This window comes from Telopea speciosissima, chromosome 2 (assembly GCF_018873765.1).
Source record: "Telopea speciosissima isolate NSW1024214 ecotype Mountain lineage chromosome 2, Tspe_v1, whole genome shotgun sequence".
NCBI lineage: Eukaryota > Viridiplantae > Streptophyta > Magnoliopsida > Proteales > Proteaceae > Telopea > Telopea speciosissima.
The window spans coordinates 46,451,522-46,472,910 of record NC_057917.1 but is presented as its reverse complement, the minus strand read 5'-3'; the positions used below and the strand labels follow the sequence as shown (position 1 = coordinate 46,472,910).

The 21,389-nt window shown below is 38.1% G+C and overlaps 2 protein-coding genes across 2 annotated transcripts in view; both read left to right on the top strand.

Moving 5' to 3' along the window:
- The window catches only part of LOC122650763 (tyrosine-protein kinase Fer-like), a 37,958-nt gene extending 27,143 nt beyond the window's left edge, over nt 1-10,815 (top strand). The window contains exons 6-11 of the mRNA XM_043844148.1: nt 8,158-8,281; nt 8,452-8,648; nt 8,798-8,915; nt 9,009-9,105; nt 10,302-10,420; nt 10,678-10,815. Coding sequence (XP_043700083.1) covers nt 8,158-8,281; nt 8,452-8,648; nt 8,798-8,915; nt 9,009-9,105; nt 10,302-10,420; nt 10,678-10,815 — 793 coding nt within the window. The remainder of the gene's footprint in view (nt 1-8,157; nt 8,282-8,451; nt 8,649-8,797; nt 8,916-9,008; nt 9,106-10,301; nt 10,421-10,677) is intronic.
- A 1,316-nt stretch (nt 10,816-12,131) lies between these two features.
- LOC122652079 (60S ribosomal protein L18-3-like) lies at nt 12,132-12,683 on the top strand. Its single transcript, XM_043845749.1, has one exon. The coding sequence runs from the start codon at nt 12,185-12,187 to the stop codon at nt 12,587-12,589; it is 405 nt and encodes a 134-aa protein (XP_043701684.1). The 5' UTR covers nt 12,132-12,184; the 3' UTR covers nt 12,590-12,683.
- Nucleotides 12,684-21,389: the final 8,706 nt, after the last annotated feature.

Here is a 21,389-nt window from a genome sequence, read left to right as displayed (position 1 = left end):
GAAAAAAAAAATGTCATCATCACAACAAACTTTTCCCGTTTCCAAAACAATTATTAAAACAAAAAAACAGAAGTGCTTTAAATATAACAACCCTTTCCCCTCTATTTTTAATCGACTAACAATTTTTCCCTTCCCTTCTCTTTCCCCGTTTTTCAGGAGAAAAGTTAGGATTTCAAACTTAGATAATCTTTCATTGTCACCTAGTAAATAGGTACATACAAACATTGAGTATAACCACTCGATAGCTTCTCCCCAAGATAGAGCCAATCAGCCTCAAGCTCATTCAAAAAATGCACTTACATGTTTGTTAGTTTCTTTCAATCTCTCAAAATTGTCAATCCATATCCATACAACTCTATGATATCTCAAGTTTTTTGATGTCACAAAGGGATGGGGACAAAGGGCATAAGGGGGATACAAGGGGAGGTGAGATACTGAGTAGAAATGAGGCTCAAAACCGAGATCTTAGGGGGCTTAGTACGGATAAAAATCCTCTACAATACCGGCGGGGCGGCAGTGCACATCCAACGGCACAGCAAAGACCATGTGTGCAATGTGTGCCACCTAGCCTCTGTTGGGCCGTCGGATGTGCACTGCCGCCCCGCCAGTATTGTAGAGGATCCTAGTCCGGTTTAGTACCGCATTAGCCCATTCCAGATACACTATCAGTTGTCCACATGATATCTCAAGTTTAATATCTTGATATTTGAACTACAAATTTCATGTGTATAGAATGAAGATTGCATTTCATGTAGATGGAATGGATATTGATTAATTATATGCATATCTATTTTGTGATGAAGTTAATTATTGTCAATATGGAAAATAGAATTATTACTTCATCTAATTTTTCTAATTATACACAATCCGGAGAAAGTTTTCCTCTAACCAACCGTGTTGGAGAGTTCACCCACTATCCTAGGGTTAAATTGCCCCCCCCCCCCCCACAATATGGGGTTGAAAATGCCCCTCAGGTCCCATCTGAACACTGTTGAGCCCCACCATGAAGGAAAGTTATGTTATCGTAGGTGAAGAGAAACTCAGTCCTACATAATCCCATGGTTCATCATGTTCTTTTAATTTTTCCAATATAATGGATTCTATACAAGCATCATGTGTGATCCACCTACCAAAGGAAAGTGGTTAAGGGGGGCGGGGGTTGTGGTTTAGGTATTGGGATTAGATTGGTTGTATCTGTATCACTGTGGCCGGTCCTGATATTGTATTGGTTGTATCAAAACAAGGGAGAGTAAAATAATAAAAAACAAAACCTTTATTGTATCTTGAGAGGCAAAAGTGTTCCGATCCAATCTTCTATGGCTGATCCGCATCGGTATTGGTGTTGAACACGACTGATACTTGTCCCAAGACCTCGCACTATACTCTGATTTCTACAAAATGGATGCACCTCATTGTTGGATTCTCAACATGCCCACGATTTTTGTGGAATACATCCAAAATCATATTAATCTAGCCAACACATTGGTACTTGGGCACCCACTCTCCTTAATAGCTAGTTTTTAAGGATGAGTTCTACCCAAGTCCCTAACAAGTGATATCAAGTGCTCCTGTGTGTAGAGGGGGATGGGAAAAATCTTGGCTGCTCCTGTGTGGAAGGGGAGATTATTAGGATTTCATGCAGAAGGTGAAAGTAATAATCTCATATTAGATGTGAATAGCCTAATGTGGAGACTTATAGGTACTTGGACACCCTCTATTTAAAGACTGACTTTTAAGGATGAGTTCTATCAAAGTCCTTATTAGAGAGAATATGGCAACTTGTTAGAAACCCTCTCTCAATCCTCCAAAAGTTTGCTTGTTTTGCCAGCTGAATCCTGTTCATACACGAGTTCACCGATGCATTACAAACAAGTCGTGGAAGGCACCAGCTAGTTCAATTGGCAGTCTTTAGCTTGTCGTAGCCAAGAGTCACTTTGCTTTCACTTTCCTCAAAAATTTATCTCCTCTGTCTTTCCTAGTCCTCTCTTGGACTATTGTCTCATAAGAAAGGGATGATTAAGGCAAAAGGTTTTGTGCACGGCATACTCACGAACCTGTTGGATGGGGGATGAAGGTCTACAGTTCAACCCCTCACCTCCATCCGACGACTGGGCTTGATTGTGCACCATGCACGATCGTGCATAAAACCTCTCTTTGATAATCAATTTAGCCATCCAACACTATTGGCTGGGTTAGTAGGGGTTGATCAGATTGTTTTATTGGCTAGCATGGAAGCCTATATCGACTAGCTAATTGATGTGTTTAGTATTATAAATAGGATTAATATTCTAATATTATGGACTAATATTAAGATTCTTAAAACCAGGATAATTAATATTGGTCTAATAAAGAAGGTCTTTTAGTTATATTAGGAGTTTGATGTGGACTGGCTTAGTGTGGACCAAGTAGATTCCTATTGGGACTATGATGAGTGAGACCCTATAGGAAACACTATATAAAGAGAGCTAGGTCCCCCCTCTAGCCCATCACAATTATTTTTCTCAATCTGAGTTGAAGGAGTGCATTCTGGAAAGACATGGAGATATACAGAGTTCATCATCTCTGTTGCATACGGTATTCTCATGTAGTCAGTGATATTTGGAAATAGAGGGGAAGCACCTTGGTTTTTATTTTTCACTGCGATTATCATCACTATGGATTTGAAACAAGATTAGTGGTTCTATCTTTATCTTTTATTATTTATTTACTTGTGTTCTTGAACGGCCTATGAAGATCTTGTTTATTTGGTTTCTATCCCTATTTGAGATAAATAATCCAACAGCAGGTGTAACTGTTCTTGTCTTTCTTTCTATTGCAATTTTATCTTATTGTATCACATTTTTGTTCTATGATATTTGAGAGTCACCGTCAGTACCTAGGTGTAGATTCGAGATAATCCTTTATTCCCTAGCCTTGGGGCTATTTACAACTAGTCAATTAAGAGCAAGCAAACATTAATTCAATACCAATGCCTCTTGGGTACGTGGGGAATCGCTACCATTGAAGCTCAGGTGAAATACTGGAAACAACTTGGGCGAGAGCTAACAAGCCCATGCGTTCATGAACTTTTTCAATGCTAAGCCCAAACTACTTCCTGTAGACCTACATGAACCAACAAAGCAAACTAATAGAGCACCACTCTTAAATTTTTACTTCTACCCCCTAAAAAAAAATTCCTAGATTTTTACATAGTTAATGTAGTTGAAAAGCACCTCTTGGCGTGGTGGTGTCTGCTAGTAGCGGTAGATACCCTTCTAGTTACGCTTTTCAATTGGCATTAAATGGAAAAAAAAGATCATTAAAAATCAAACCTGTTCAAAATTATGGTCGTTTGGAAAATGTCAATATATACTTTGGGAGGATATATGAATAAAATTAGACATAAGAAAGAATTGTATATAAATGAATAAATTTGACTAATAACCAAGACCATATCCAAGAGTGAGAATTGCAACATCTTTTCAAGTGGAACAAACACAAGTTGAGGGTCATATGATTGTCCCATATGTAAATTTTATTTGACGAATCATTGCTATGCAACGAGACAAAAAGAAAAAGGCATCATAGGGTGATCAACTTATTCTTTAATTAATGGGTAGAATGATGTTCATTATTTATTCATCTTAAACAATCCATTATCCATTAATTCAAGAATTCTATCAATTAATTCAAGAATAACTTGATCACCTTATGATGTCTTTTTCTTTTGTCTCGTTGCATAGCAATGATTCGACAATAGAATTTACGTATGAGGCATGCTATATAGTATAACTTAAAACATGGTCGGGTTGGGCCGAGCCGGGCTCAGCCCGATGCCTCAATCAGTCAATCATGTCTCGACCCGACTTGCCCTCAAGGCCAGATATCTCAGCCCAAGCCTTGTTCAGGCTCAGGGTGGGCCAAGGCGGGTTCAGGCAGGGCCAAACTTGCACCCCCATTAGGAATTGTCATTTGAATAAATCCCAAATTTTAAGTGAGGAGGACTCAATTCAACCCGTCTTCCTCGAATTTAGTCCCACAAGGTCGGTGGTCCCCACACCAAGCCCAACGTCTATATTGTGGGTCTTAACATGTGTCGCATTATGCCCTTGAAGTAGAGTATGCCCGTAAGAGGAAAAATTGCGCATCGTGCGACGCATCAGCACCCATGTGTGCACAGTGGGCCCCACCGTGCACACATGGGCACTGCTGCACCGCATGATACGCACAACAACGCCCCCAGTACTGGGGGCGATAAAAATCCCCGTAAGAGGTAAGTTCTTCTTCCCTACAACCGAAGATCTCTGAAAAACACCCATTCTGATGTTAGTATGTCCAACCCTAATTAATTGTCTTTGTAGAGGGTAGGCCTACCCCTTAGCTACAGCAATAGTTGTGACTTTATCTACAGCATGTCCAGGTAACTTTTCAGTTCTGTGCTCAGTAGGTACTGCACCTTTTGTCTCTTCCTCAATGTCTTCTAACCTACTCAGCATCTCGAACCTTGACCCATTTTACCAGGAGTGACAACTGGTTGAGTTGAGTATGATTGGAAATTAAGCAAAGGGAAAAAAGTCACGGCGCGACCTGTGTAATTCCTTAAGCGCAACATTAAACGCAACGGTAACATCTCAACCGTTGAGATTTAACCAGTTGATCTGAATCATTGAATTTTTAACCTGCTACCGGTTGCTCACGTCTTCTTCCTCAGCGCTCTCTTCCCCTCTCTCTTCCCCTGCAAACCTATTCCTGCAAACTCAGATAGAATCATTTAAAAAAAACAAAAAAAAACCACCCCTGCAACCCCAAACCCATCTAGCGTCTTCTTCCTCAGCTCTCTCTTTCGGATGAAATAATTTAAAAATAAAAAAAAACTACCCCCACAACCCCAAACCCATCACCCCTGTAAATCTCTCTTCCCCTTTAAACCTATCTTCCGCCAACCCAGAGAAAAGCGATTTACCAAAAAAAAAAATAAAAAAAATTAACGAACTGAAGATCATACTTTTTTTTTTTTGGAGTAAACAGCCACTGGAGAAAGAATAGCTTTGAGATCCGCCGGATCTGCTTAGGGACCATTTCTGGATCCGGTCCCAACCGCTCTGTGCCATAGACGATCAGATCCAGTTGAAGAAAAAGAAGAAGAAACAAATTGAAGAATCATTTTTCCTCTTGGAATCGGGGGGCTTTCAAGATCGTCACCTGTCCCATGACGAAATTCTTGGAAGATTTCGAATAATCATCGGAGCGCAAACCGAGAGAAACAATCAATTTACAAAAAAAAAAAAATATACAAAAATAAGGAACCACCCCCTGCAACCCAAAACCCATCTCCTTGAAGCACTCCCCAAGTCTCTCTGTTTTGATTTTTTTTTCCCAAAACACTCTTTTTTCCTCTATTATCTACCTTGAAATTCTTTTTTTTATTTTTTTATTTTTTAAGAAAACTGAACAAGAAGAAGCCACTGTGTATTGTCTCCTCCCACCTCCGCGCTCCCTGTGTATTGTGGGTGGGAAGATGAAGTTTTTTTTTTTTTTAATGAAAGGGAAGATGGAGTTTTTTGCATTTCTGTTCAGTTCCAAGATCCCAGAGATTCAAGGGTCTTCAATTCAATTAATTTTTACAGGGTCTTATGCTCTCTGAAGTCTTAACAGGAAAGGAAAGAAGTTTTGGTTCTAAGCCATCTCATCGGATTTGGGTCATCTTCATCATCTCAATTGTTGGAGTTTTTTTTTTTTATACCTTTACGAAATGGACAAAATGAAAACTCTGCTGAAACCCAAACCAAATCCTCAACAGCAATTGAGAGATTGGCAGAGACGGAGAAACCTGTGAACGGAGAAGAAGAAGAAGTCGGAGAAACCTGAAGCACTCCAGAAACCTGTGAACGAAGAAGAAGAAAAATAGAAAAAAAACAAAACCTGCTCTTACGGTGAGCAGGTTTATGGGTTTTTTTATTCAATGGATACGATTAAGAGGTAAATAAAATAAACGGTTTAAATTAAGACGTTGTGTTTTGTGTTGCGTTTAAGAAAAATAACCGTAGCGTTGCTACCACCCACACTTAAGTAAATTGAATTGGGTTGAGGCAAGTAGTTAAGACTTGAACCATCTAGATTGATTAAAATGTGTATTTAATTAGAAATCAATGATTTGGATTAATTTGAGTTGCAATTGAATTAAATTGATCAATTTGGGTCCAATTAGACGTACTTGGCTGACTCAATGGATCCAATAGGTTTAATTGGGTTGACTATGGGTTGATGTTCTAAGTAAAAAGAAGAGAAAACAATGGGTTAAAATGTAATTTTAAAAGAGAGGAAGACACCGAAATGAGTCTTGTAGCAGGCTATAGAGGGGTGGTGTTCAGCGCCTTCTGCCCAAATGGGTATTAAGAGGCTGTTGCAGGAGAAGGGGGTTGCATGTTCTGCTCTTAGTTAGTAAAGTCGCGTATCATACGTGTATTATACGCGTTCCTGTATTTTTAAACGTATAATACTCCCGTCCCCGTATTTTTCCGTATTTTTATAAAAAAACGCGTTTTTTAAGCAAGCACGTATTATACTCGAATAATACACGTATTATACGTTTTTTTTATAAAAAAAAAATTATCCAAAAGATTAGAATTTAGGGAAACGATTTCACTTTCCCTTTCGTCCCTTTCGATTTGCGTTGAACATCCAACCGTAGCAGGCAAAAGTAGCCGCCCTCCATCTCCAATCATCCTCGCCATCTCCGTTCAACAAAGCGGCACTTAAGTCTTGTACTCTCCTCTTGTTTCTCTGGTCTTTCAACTTGCTCATGTCATTTTCAGACAATCTACATTCATTTCTTGTAGATTATTGATATTTTGGTATGTTAAATGATAATCTTAGAGATGTTATATAGCATATTATATTATTGTGTTTATTTTAGTTAATAAAATCATGATATTATTTTGTTTATTAGGTAGTGAATGCATGTTATATAATGAATATATGTCCGTTTTTTTTAAAGTATTATTGCCGTCTATGCCGTATTATATCCGTATTAAACGCGTACCGTATTATTACCGTATGCATTTTATGAAGCCGGATTTTTGAAAAGTATTATTACCGTCTAATCCGTTTAACTGCCGTACGTATCCGTTCCCGTTCAATTGCCGTTCCCGAACTTACTAACTAAGGTTCTGCTCAGCAGCAGGGCTGCGACAGAAAGCTGCACACTCTCATCCACTCATTTCGAAATGGAGTTGTACTACTCACCAATTGAGATTCAAGGAGGTTGATCACGGATCCCTCGTGAGCAAAATGAATGGAGTTGTACCAATGAGTTTTCATCGTCCATTGACACATTTCAGAATAGAACTCCATCGTCCATTAACCATCCATTCATTTTGCCCACACGAGGGATCCGTGAGGATCAACCTCCTTCAAGGAGTGAAGCTCCTTATTTTCATTTTCATTTCTCAGCAGAATACGTTCCAAAGTGACTCTAGCTCTTTTAGTTAAGCTTCATATCTGTCCGTGATCAACCTCCTCCTTCTCATTCTTGGCCAAACTTTCCAAAGCACTTAGCAGTTTTAACACTTGCTCTCTTGAATTAAGTTCCATATCTTGCCCTTACAACAGCTCTTATACCAATGGCAGTGAAATCGTTCGAAACCTTGCACCAAGCCGCCCATACAAAAGCCTCCAGTCATCCTGATTTTACCCCATTTAATATTGAAGTCAATCCGTTATTGCTCATTAATGCTAATCACCTCTCCTTTTATACCAAGTTTAACAAGTATGGAGAGAAGTGTGAGAAGGGTGGATGTGCAAAAGTATACAGAGGACTGTAAGTATTTGTTTATTTTTCAGCATTTTTTTTCTTCTCAAATGGAGGTAATGATGTGCCATGTCTAAGTTCTTAATTCCTGGTATTGAAATTATTTTTAAACTGTTACTCTTAACTTCTATCTAAAAGCAGTTTGTATTCGATATATTATACATCGCCTGTGGTTAACTATGTCTTGTTTCATATATATTCTTTGCTTGAAAGACCAACAAGCTGCATTGACCCACTTCTTTTGAGTTATTTAGTAAAGTTAATAGCATTGAACTGTAGGGCTTTGATTCCTCAAGGATTCTATCCTTTCTTGTCTTTTGTATTAATATATTATTCCATTATACTTGCTCTCCATTTTCATTTTCTAGGTATAATGATGATGTTGTTGCAATAAAATGGATAAAGAATAATCCAAAAAACAGAGAGAATCAACGGATGATTGAAAGAGAGATACATATTCTATCACAAATGAATCACGACAATATAGTGAAGGTTTGTGTTTTTTAACAGATTTTGAGTCTTCTCTTATCTAATGCGTTTAACCTTGATGGACTTGCTTATCTTTTATGAAACAAATTTATTTATTTTTTATTTATTGGTTTTAGATGACTTTTGTTATTCTCTCTTGGTTGACATTTTTTTGACTTGTTTTGCTGGAATAGTTCATTGGCGCGGCTGCCCATGAAGCGTGTATTATTATAGTAATGGAGTTTATGGAAGGAGGAGCACTCGTGGACTATTTAGCGGATGATGACAAAACTGTAGATTTAAAAAAAAGTATACGCTTCGCCCTCGACATAAGTAAATCTACGGAGTATGTACACGGAAAGAATATACTCCACCAGGACTTGAAAACCGGGTAATAAAATTTTTTTACTGTTCTCTTATAATTTGTTGAGGCTAAGGAATTAAGTGTTTGGCTATTTAACTGAATTAAGTCTTGCATTTTCATAGCTATCCATGGATTGGAGTCAAACTTTGTTTCTTTTGTTGTTTTTTTTTTCCAAGAAATCTTGCACTCTCAAAGGACAAAGTGACAGTAAAGCTGCTGGATTTGGGGCTAGGGGAGGATGAAATAACTGAAATGAATGTTAAGTCAGGTACAACCATGTATATGGCTGTTGAGGTAACCATTTCTTCCTCCACTAAACCTATTTGAACACATTTTCTTATTGAAATTTCAATATCTGATTATGGGATTCTTGATCAACTCTTAAAGAGCGATTTAAACTATGATCTCAAGACTGATATCTATAGTTTCTCCATCATTCTTTGGGAGTTGCTAACAGATCAATCACCATTTGGGGTTTATACAGGTTTTCCGTATAAGGTGGATCATGTTCTACACAAGGTATCTGTTTTATCTACATTTCTTCTCATATATAGAAGATACATATGACTTCTTAAATCTTAATCAAAACATAATTACCTTAACAAAAGCAATTGACATGAGTTTGAATTTTGGGCTTCATAGGAAGAAAGGCCTAGTCTATAAGTATTTGTTTATTTTTTGGCATTTTTTTTCTTCTCAAATGGAGCTAATGATGTGCCATGTCTAAGTTCTTAATTCCTGATATAGAAATTATTTTTAAACTGTTAATCTTAATTTCTATCTAAAAGCAGTTGTGTTCGACATATTATTCATATGCTCTGCCTATAATCAAAGCCTATGGTTGACTATGTCTTGTTTCTTATATATCCTTTGCTTGGAAGACCAACAAGCTGCATTGACCCACTTCTTTTGAGTTATTTATTAAAGTAGATAGCATTGAACTGTAGGGCTTTGATTCCTCAAGGATTCTATCCTTCCTTGTCTTTTCTATTAATATATTATTCTATTATGAACCTGCTCACCATTTTCATTTTCTAGGTATAATGATGATGTTGTCGCAATAAAATGGATAAAGAATAATAAAAAAAACAGAGAGAATCAGAGGATGATTGAAAGAGAGATACACATTCTATCACAAATGATTCACGACAATATAGTGAAGGTTTGTGTTTTTTTTAACAGATTTTGAGCCTTCTCTTATCTACTGCGTTTAACCTTGATGAACTTGCTTACCTTTTATGAAACAAATTTATTTATTTTGTATTTATTGGTTTTAGATGACTTTTGTTATTCTCTCACGGTTGACAGTTTTTTTGACTTGTTTTGCTGGAATAGTTCATTGGCATGGCTGCCCATGAAGCGTGTATTATTATAGTAATGGAGTTTATGGAAGGAGAAGCACTCGTGGACTATTTAGCGGATGATGACAAACTGTAGATTTAAAAAAAAGTATACGCTTCGCCCTTGACATAAGTAAATCTATGGAGTATGTACACGGAAAGAATATACTCCACAAGGACTTGAAACCGAGTAATAAAATTTTTTTTACTGTTCTCTTATAATTTGTTGAGGCTAAAGAATTAAGTCTTTGGTTCTTTAAGTGAATTAAGTCTTGCATTTTCATAGCTACCATGGATTGGAGTCAAACTAACTTTGTTTCTTTTGTTTTTTCTTTTTCAGGAAATCTTGCACTCTCAAAGGACAAAATGACAGTAAAGCTGCTGGATTTTGGGCTAGGGGAGGATGAAACAACTGAAAAGAATGTTAAGTCAGGTACAGCCATGTATATGGCTCCTGAGGTAACCACTTCCTCCTCCACTAAACCTATTTGAACACATTTTCTCATTGAAATTTCAATATCTGATTATGGGATTCTTGATCAGCTCTTAAGGAGGGATTTAAACTATGATCTCAAGGCTGATATCTACACAATGTATCTGTTATATCTACATATCTTCTCATATATAGAAGATATATATGACTTCTTAAATCTTAATCAAAACATAATTACCTTAACAAAAGCAATTGACATGAATTTGAATTTTGGGTTTTATAGGACAAAAGGCCTAGTCTGAAAGGCATTCCGGAAGCAATCATCCCCCTCTTGGAGAGATGTTGGGAAACTGCACCTCACACCCGTCCAGAGTTCAATGAGATTAGCAAAAGACTGATTGAGTTCTTTGGAATCATCTAGGAGACTAGTTTGATTAAAGTGGACCTCCCAGCTTGATTGCCTCTTTATTTATGATATATTTTAAGTTTATGGAACAAAATTTGTGGATGATATGGTTTGTTTTGTAACTCCTTCTGGAGTGTACAATATATATTTTTTATTTCTATACTCGTACTTGGCTCTGCATCCTTGGTTTTTTTTTTTCATCTAGAGAATTATGGCATAGTTTGGATGATATAGGTGGTATCATGGTGTTGCTATGCTATTAGTTAATGGATGGCATACTCCAATTCTGTTATATCCTACTTATTGGTGGAGTGAGATTGTTGTGTGAAAATAATATGTGATGTTGCTTCTTTCCAGCGTCACCTGCAAGTTCTATCTCTGTTATGCTTGGTTCAACATGTTAATGCTGCATTGATTGGATGTGCATTTTACAATTACATATCTTTTCTTCTTTCACTACATGTTTTCCTCAAAACTATTCAGGTTCTTATCCATTACACAGGGATGACAAGCCACAGTAACCAATGATCACAAGGCATGCTATATCTATGACACCTCTACCATGGTATATCATTAATACACCAACTCTTGTTGCTCTTTTTATTCTCTTTTGAAAACATGTTTTATGTATGAAGAAAATAAATAAATTGGAAACAACAAAGTCTCTGTAATTGCTCTGTTTTCCTTAGGTTGATCTTAATTCATTCCTCGTCCTTTCTCCACATGCTCATAGGATATATGACACTTGAGTGTAGCATCTCTTTTTTTTTTTTTGATGAAGAGTGTAGCATCTCTTTGAAATTAAGGTGAATGGAAAATTCCCAATGTTGAAAGCAAAGTTGGAACAGAAATCCGGAGAATCTCTCAATCGCCAAACCTACTTTCTAGTTCAGTAGAAGTGATATGTATACAATTAGGAACTCTGGGACCATGCAAGATGCCAGACATCAAAGTGGCCATGTATAGGGCTTCATCTATCACACCTTCACTGGTGGTTTCTTCTCCACCCAAGGATATATTGAATTTATCATTTTGTTTTGTAGTAAGTTGTAGACGGAATTCATTGTTTTTACCCATCCCCTAGTTAGGAAGACCTTGTCATTAGCGTGTAAGGCAGTATGATCATATCCCACTCCTAATAGTATCAAAACCTTATGCATGACATGCAGTTTATGTGAATGAATTTCTATTTACCAAAAAAAAAAAAAAATCAATACAAATGATTCTTGCAACAGTACATGCTTCCAGCTTTTTGAAAGTTATCAAATCTTTCCCACTTAATGGTTAAACTTCATACTTAAGATTTAAAATTTTTGTCAGTTATGAATAAGCAGTCGCGGCGGAAGGTGAAGGAGGAGAAGACAGAGAGGCAACTGCGACAGCGATGGGTATCGATCTAATTGCCAGTGGCAAGAGCAAGAAGACCAAGCGGACTGCCCCAAAATCTAATGATATTTACCTCAAGCTTCTCGTTAAGCAGTATCGGTTTCTGGTGCGGAGGACTAGAAGCAAGTTCAATGCGGTGATACTGAAGAGGCTATTCATAAGCAAGGTGAACAAGGAACAGCCTCCGATGTCTCTATCTAGGTTGATTTGCTACATGGAAGGAAAGGATGATAAGATAGCTATGCTTATTGGGACGGTTACCGACGATACTAGGGTTTATAAGATCCCGACACTGAAGGTGGCTGCTCTGAGGTTCATGGAAAGAACGAGGACGAGGATAGTAAAGGTTGGAAGAGACTGGTTGACTTTCGACCAGCTTGCTTTTAGGGCTCCTCTTGGGTAGAAAATGGTTTTCCTAAGGGATCCTAAGAACGTCCATGAAGCAGTGAAACACTTCGGCAAGGCTTCTGGTGTGCCACACAGCCACACTAAACCCTATGTGTTTTTTTTTTTTTTTTTTTTTTTGATAGTTAGGCCCCAAGGAGAGTTGAACTCATGACCTCTTCTTTACGAGGTGTTGGTCTTTGCCAACTGAGCAACCCGCTTGGGGTACCAAACCCTATGTGTGATCAAAGGGAAGGAAATTTGAGTGTGCTAGACGAAGACGAAACAAGAGGGGATTTAGGGTTTCATTCCATTGTCATGCTTTTTTTTCTGAAAGAAAGACTACTTGCAAATTAAGCTTGCCATAATGTTATGGTTCAATTTTTTGTCAGATATGTAGGAGTAAGTGCAATGCGAGGGTGTTTCTTTTTACTCTTTTCTTATGGGGCTTAATAATACATCAATTTAGAAGTTTGTTTTCTAACTAAAAATAAATAAATAAATTTGTCAGTTATCATTTGAAACATTCTTAATGTATATACTTGTTATATATATATGTATACATATATACTAGTAAATATGCACGTGTGACCATATGTAGATCCAGAAGAGATATTTGATAGGGGAGGATCGATTATTATAATATTTTCTTCTTGCTGAAGTTTGATATTGCTGCATGTCATTAGGATAAAAAAAAGTGGAAAGATCGATGGCCTCTTTCATTTTCATTTTCATCGTTCAATTGGAAAGAAGATCGAGTGGGAAAATTTTGGACGAAAAAGATTGAGGAAGATGGATGGCATGCACCCATCATTGTTAACATAATTAGTGGGATTATCAACAACGTCCATCAATCAGATCCCCTAGGATTTTCACTGGATGCTTGCTCTATTATATCTATATTCTTGAAATAAAAATTTTCAAAAGAGATGGAGTCCCATGAGACGGTGGCTCATCACATCTGCTACCCTTATCCTAGAATTTATACCTATATGTATAAATGGCCTTCGTTTTCTTTAATAGAGGGAAGCAGTTTTCTGTACTGGAGTGTCGCCTACGCCAGCACTCCCATGTGTCTATCTCTCTCCTCCTTAAAACAAAGGGGCAGCGATGTCTTTTTACATGGGGAGGAGAGATATAGACTCATGGGAGTGCTAGCGTAGGCCACACTCCCGAACAGAGAACTTTTTCCCTAAACGTCAAAACTCCTTTTACATATGTACCATTTCTCTCTGTTCTCGCAGTCTTTAGTCTCTGTTCTAGCAATACATTTCCACATTTCAGTCAGATTATAATGCTGCTGATTTTTGCTGATAACAATACAAACAGTATTTTTGTCATAGAATACTGGATAGTTCCTCATTTTAGTTATCACCTGTTCATAATCTCTCTTTTATATAAAGCATGGTGTCTATCTAAAGTGAACCAACATCAACATGGTATTGATTGGCATCCCTTCAATCAATGTGTGATTAGATACAAGCCCATTGGAAAAGAAGAAATCGAGCATAGGTTTTGATTGATACATGAAATGACATAGATACATCAACTGCTCATATTGTTCATTTAAAACAACCTTCCTGCATGTTAGTTTATAGACAATCTGTTGCCCCTACATTCCAATCATATCGCTCGTCCAGTTTCAGGAATCATTTTTCTCTTTTACCTGCATAAGAATGTCCCATGACAAGGTTAGCTGCTATTTTTTTGTTGGAACTTGCAGATATAAGTCCACAAGTGATCCCTATCTCTACACCATGCATGTAGCCTCTTATCAATTCAAGAAGAGTTCAGTTATATTTCAACTCTTTAGTGACTCTAATTTCTGAAAACCATAGCTGACACTGATCCATTAGGACTCAATTTCTCTCCCTCAACCCATGGGGAAGAGAAGTATCTCTTCATCAACCCGATCTGACTCTCTCTCTCTGATTGGATTGGAGAAGGGTATTTCAGACCATGAACAATAAGGGTGGTGGCAATTAATGACCCCAAAGTCCAATCATAAGGGAAATCTTGGTCCAATCCACCGTAGTTCCGCATTTTTCAGTTTTTCTCTTTCTAAGTTTGACCAAGAACTCTTCTTGATGCCCAGCTTCTTGCTCAAATAATTGTTCCAATGGTTCTTCACTTGGTTGTCTGTTCGACCCGTTCCCCGACCCGCAATTAGTGACCATCTTACAAAGATACCATCATCAGAACTGGGACTGGTAGCCTATTCTTATTACAATTCACAACCAGACAAGAAAATGGACAAGACTTCAGTAAGGACACCAAGAAATCTTTCTCTTATCAACAGTAAAATTATTTAATTGGTATCCACTCACCATTATTCTAGGAGGGTACTTTGTATCAAACAACAGATCAGAGAAACATCACGCAACAGAGGCATGTCTAAGACAATGGCATAAAATTTATCTAGAAGTACCTTCCTATATTGCATATAAGCAACTCGCCCCATCAACTCCTGTCCACTTTTATTGACATAAACCTGATGATCAAGAGATAATGTCAGTATAACATAAACTCTGAACCAAAAAGAAGACACATTATGGCACTTAGGCATTAAGGAAAAAAAGCACCTTTCCTACACTTTAATTTCAATCATGCTGCCATTCTTCTTACCCACCACCCAGAACCCAAATGCAGGTGTCCAGGGTCCTAGCTAGGCAAAATGCCCAGGGATTACCCAGTTGATGCTCAGACTATGTTACATAATAGATGGAAATTCGTAATCACATCTAATAAAACAAGGTCAGAGCTCTTGGTTGCAGTGTTCAAGAATGCTAAAGGTCTGAGAAATTAATGAAATTGAGGTCTATAAGGTATTGATTAATTGAAACAAACAGTTGGCAACTTATCAAAGGTGATTCAAAAAGGCTTGATGATTGCCGGATCACCTCCAAACAAGTAGACAAGTTTCAGACTTTCAGTCATAAAGAGCCCTTATATGTAACCAAACAACCCTCCTTCCTCTTATTCTATTTATAATAAAAGGGGATTTACATGTAAGCCAGTTAACACCCATTGCCATGGTTTTAAGTATCAAGATGGATAAGTGGAATACAATGTAGCAATCCAATACCGATAACAATATTATTTCATAAACTTTCATCCTGGATCAGGATGGATTGGCTAATCTGGATCAGGAATGCCAGTGGCTGATCCAAGTCACATTCCCGAGTTTTAAAATTTTTCCCATTGGCCCTCGTACTATGCACTTGAAAAATATTTAGGAGTGTTGAACTCTGACAAACAAAAATACAAATACCAAGATTTTACACAAAGTTTGAAGATGGCTGTACTCACGAAACAAATCAAGTGCAGCCTACATGATTTTTTGGAAACAATCAAAACAGCATTTCTCTTTGTTCTCACACGAAAATCAATGGGTTGAAAAAATGTTGTTGTTTTTTGGTGCCTAACATAGATGGTGTTAACAATATTACTGGCCTACTAGCTCTCTACTAAAGAACTGAGAGAAGAGATCATGTGTACCTACAGTTACCAAAACAGAATGGCAATCAAAAGGACTCATAAAATAAAAAAAAATAAAAAAAAACACAAGACTGCCCAATCAGATAGTTATCAAGCTTGAAGACCACAATGGAACTCACAGTTGTTTAAGGTATTTTATTTTATTTTTTTAATGTGCAAGCTGTGAGCCCTTGAGAGTAAAATGTGGAAATATTTTAAGGAAAATTACATGATTAGTTACTTTTGGGTTTTCATGTACAAAACTGTCCACTCTATGTTTGAGTTAACAAAAATACACAAAAACAAGTTAAGGTTTACAAAATCGGACAAAATAGTGTCTCTCCCTCCCTCACTTACTTTTTTAGACATTTTTATCCCTGCCATTGTCTTCTTGCCTAGGCATCTTGGGTAATCACAGGAAAGGGAAGGGAGCGGTGGGTTTGGGGTAGCAGGGAATGGCGGTGGCAGGGACAGGGGTGGGGTTGCAGGAAACGGAGGATGCCTGGACGAGAAGGCGATGGCTGGGGTAAAAATGTCAAACCACATGCAATTGTCGCTAGTTGAAGTGCTAGGAGAAACATCCACAAGAATATTACACTATACACCCAAAACCTGCGAGTATAATTATTGACATATGTAGAGTAGAATTTCTCAAATCTACCACTACAGGGAGAAAGAAAAATATGTACTAAGGCACTGTTACAATATTATATATATATTTCAATTTGAACCTCAAGAATACAGCATGAATCATAGGTATTGAGCTGACTGCATCCATACCTGTCAATTGTGCACGAAACTTCCAGTGTTCAAACCAACCACCTGCAAATAGTAGATAGCCACGTGCCTCATCTACCACATTAGGCTTTTCGGTATAAGCAACATAAATATCTCTACATGGACCCTCTATAGTGTCCTCATGCGGTCATATCCTGTTAAGATCTACATGCTTCTCTGTATTTCGATGCTCAAACACCCATTGTATAATCAAGAAGCATGGAGGGAACATTTGTTCGTTTGGGGTCAAATGCGGGTAGAATATCATCTACATAAACCGTTCACCAGTGTTTTCACCTGCATTACTTCTTCTTCAAATTTAAGTTTGATAAATTCAGGTTGACACTGAGAGGGGGGGTGAATCAGGGTCACCAAAAACTTTCTTCCGATCTCTAACAGATACCACACTGGTGATATGTTCTCAAGTATAATTCAAGATTGGCCGGGGCCCCGTAATTACCAATCGCACACAGACACGTCCACCACACACCACAACGTGGTTGGGTCTACCAGACCGTGTCCCTCCACTCTGCACAACACACACTTCAAATATATGTTGAAAAATAAGTGCAAGACAGAACACCAGATATACGTGGTTCGGCCAGAGTGCCTACGTCCACGGAGGAATACCCGTATAGGGTTTCGTATTCCCTCAATACACTACTCAAATTTTGATGGCTACAACCACCCAGGAACTCCCAATCCCTACTTCAGTTTGTGCAATCATACAAACGAGGGCAACTACCCCAATCTCTGTGCAAGCCCCCACTTGACAGAGTTACACTAATTAATTGCAAATAACAGAACTAAATCCCCCAATACAATGGCCAATATTGACTTACAATCAAACTAGGTTTTTTTTCAACTAAACATGCAACCTAGAAACTCACAATGGGGATTTACAATCGAAGATTACCTCTTGTAGAGTAATCCGACAATCATGAAGCCTCTGACGCATAGAAATCAAGTCTGTGTACGCTCCACTGCTCAAATCATCTTCAATATGGAGCCATCAAGCATAAACCAGTAATGTCGTCGATTTTCTATGCTCAAACGGTTCTGCAACTCATTCCAATGGATTCCTCTCGAAAAATCACCCAATTTCAAAAAAAATTGTCCCATTTGGACTTCGGATAACCAAGATATGGCTTTCCAAAGTTGGATGGTCCAAAACGGGTAACCAGTGGCAGAATCGTAAACAACTAGATTTTTCATGACAAAACCATGCGTAACGAGGACACATGTCAAATAAATTCACAAAGCTATCAACGTTAAAAATAGGAGGTGATGTCATGCTGATGTCACACTCCACTACCAAATCCCTTATTTCCTTTCTCTCTCCCTTCTTTTTTAAAAAGAATCTTGCATCAATCCATGGCGTCCAAGAGGAATCTTGCACTAAATGCCGATCCAACGCCCGCGGTGATTCTGGAACTTTAACAAAACAATGGGAAACCTCTATCTCCAGTAGCACTTAAAAAAAAACGACCAAAAAATTTGGCTAAGTATAAAACTTTTTGCCTATTCCAGATTTGCTCCATTTTTACGCATCAACACGGAAACAACTGTAACTTTCTCGTCCTATGCTGAAATGATGCGAGACCAGTTGCGTTGGAACCATGACTGGACGAACTTCATTTCTCATGAAGACTTCTTTGCCCAGTTCAGCCATTAAGGCTTCCAAAAATAGCTTCAAAGTGGACCCTACTGTGCGATCCTATGAAATCGCAGCTTTTGATGTACAAAACCTTCACCTGCTGCTTCGAGCCTTTGCCAAACACTTTTAGGGACCCAAAATACTGTCAATATACATCCTCCATGCTTGGATGTCACTATAACCCTGCCAAATGACCAAATTGCCCTTGACGCTGTGTAGAAGCCTGTTTGACCAGTTCAACTCTTCCAACTCACCAAAAACCATTGCCACATCATCAAAATGTCTAGAAACATTGCCAACAATGACAACACAACTTCAAAATGCTCCAATTGCCCAACAAAGTTGACAGAAGTCCATAAAAGAATCAAAAGCTTTCAACAGGTAGAGATGCTCTGGCTAGAATACCTCTTGCGTTTTCTCTTCAATACTATAGAAGATGAAGGGTTACTATGCCAGTTCGTTTTCCTCTGGTTAATGAACCAGTTATTAATTTGCTTTAATTGCAAGCCTGTTTCCTGTACCAATCTCGCCTTGTCTTCCTCCTGAAATGAGAACAAGAAACTCGGGCATTTAATAAGTTGATAGCATCACATACGCAATTGAATGATTTGCAAGTAGGATTTAACCAGACTTACTGTTGGGTATGGCCACTTTGAATGTGACTGCCACCAGGCTTTTAAGAGTGAGGTGGCATCTCCTGGGAGTTTTCCTGCTCTTCTCTTCCTCAGAATTTCCTCTCTTGTGTCCACAATCTTCTCCTTGTAACCCTGAAAGATCCAGGGAACTAGTTAGAAACCACTTTTTCCTTTTCTTTTTTTAATGGGGGAGGGGAGGTAAAAAACTGGTTGGAAACCTTAGATATGCAAAAAAAAAAAGGCCAAGTATTTGATCTTCACCTGTTTCAGCTCATGCTTCAGCTCTTGCCTCACACGCTCCATCAAGAACTTTCACTCTCAGTAGGGAGAAGAGGACCAAATCCCATGCTGTCTGGCCCCTCCAAGCTTCCATCAAACAAGTTTCCATCACTATCTGCCTGGTCATCATCATCATCATCTGACATTGTTGCACCTGTACCTTCACCTGGGGAGACACCTGTTCCTGCAGCATGATAGGTCAAATATATAACAGTTATACAAGATTATCATCATCAAAACAATTTGATGCAAAGAAACACTATCACTACCCTAGGGGTTATCCCAATAAATTACATAAATAAAAAATGAGGGCATTCAAAAAATTAATAATCAATTGCATCCTTGGCAATCACGGATTGAATCAATGCATAGGCACATAATGCTGATGTAAGGTGATCATAGAATATAAGAGGGAACAGCGAAGGCAATCAGAAGATAAGATAGATTTTTGCATAGATGACCAGAGACGAAAATAATATGAAACTACTTAGGAGCTGTACTGGAGGAGCAAAGCCTGGAGAGAGAGAGAAAGGGAGGTGAGGAACTCGTGTTGGAGAAGGAGAGTACGTGCCCTGCCATCATATTTCTACTAATTCCTTTGTTCTCTATCCATTTTGCTATTTGCTCATATACTCCTCTCTCCTAGATCATGATTGTCTGTTACTCAATGCCTCCACCAAAATCAAGGTTGTAATGATCATCTGTGTGACCACATTAAACTTTAGGATTTGGGTTAGGGTTATGGACTATGGAGGGGGAGTTGATAACAATATTCTTGAATCTTTACACAAAGAACTCAAAAACTCAAAAGCTGTGTGGATCTTAAAGGAGATTGCTTAATTTCAGGTGAGGATGTCTGGCCTGTAGCTGCACTCACATCTGAGTCATTTCATTAAGAATTTTTCCAGTTTTTTCACCCACTGGGTTAAACCCAATGCCAGACGTTTCATTTAATGGCATTGCCAGGCTTACAGCCCAATAGGAATGTACCATATTTGCTGAAAAGGGCTGAGCATTACTGTAGTCAAGAACTTTGAAATTTGGCTACTTATGGAAAACAACATAACCAAAATAAATAGCAAAACTGATGGAAATCCAAGACAGGAAAGCCCAAAAACAGGGCTGGACCCATTTGAGAAACAATATGAATGCAGGGCCATAAAATGAAGCTAGTTGAATGTGAAGGATCTCATTCAAAAATGCTTTAAAGGTGGAATTTGACAGCAAATGTTTAATATTGGAAAGGTGGAATTTGACAGCAAAATGCTTATCATCCTTTACCTCTAAAACATTCTTGCTTTTCCTCAAAAAGAGATTTTAGAATTGTTTATGAGTTGGAAAGAAATGGTTTGGCTGCATGAGACAAAGAGAAGTAATACCCTATCCCCCAATCCTGCCAAAAAGATAAAAAAGAAGAAGAAATATTCCTATCTGATGGTGTTGAGAACCATGCTAAAGATGGTTGCATGACTCGACTAAAATGTATGTTCCTAAGACCAAAAGAAACTCAACTAAAATTACCATGGCGGGTGGGAGACAACTGTAATTGCAGAGAGGGGTAAGAGTGAAGGAGTAGAAATCAGATTGGGCAAGCTAGAAGTGCATGTGGGGAAGGCTGGAAAGCAATCAACTCAAACACTACATGTGGATGTGGCAGTAAAGATACTTCAGCCAGAAAAGAAAGTGTGACTCAACGGTAGCACTTGATATCTAGTCGAAATGAAAATCAATAAATAAATCGAACATATCATGTGACCAACTATGTTACTTTTCTTTGATATCTTCCGAGAAGGCGTTGAGTAATGGAGGAGAAAAGCCCTAGCAAGAGGATGGGGGGGGGGGGGGTGAGAAAGAGTGAAATTAAAGAGGGAGTAAGAGAGACATGGATAAGTGAATGAAAGAGAGTGTAGCTAAGGTCAACTTTGAAGTCCCTACATCCATCAACAACCCTTGTCAAATTGGTGATAGGATCATGTTCTCATGTAAAAAAAAGT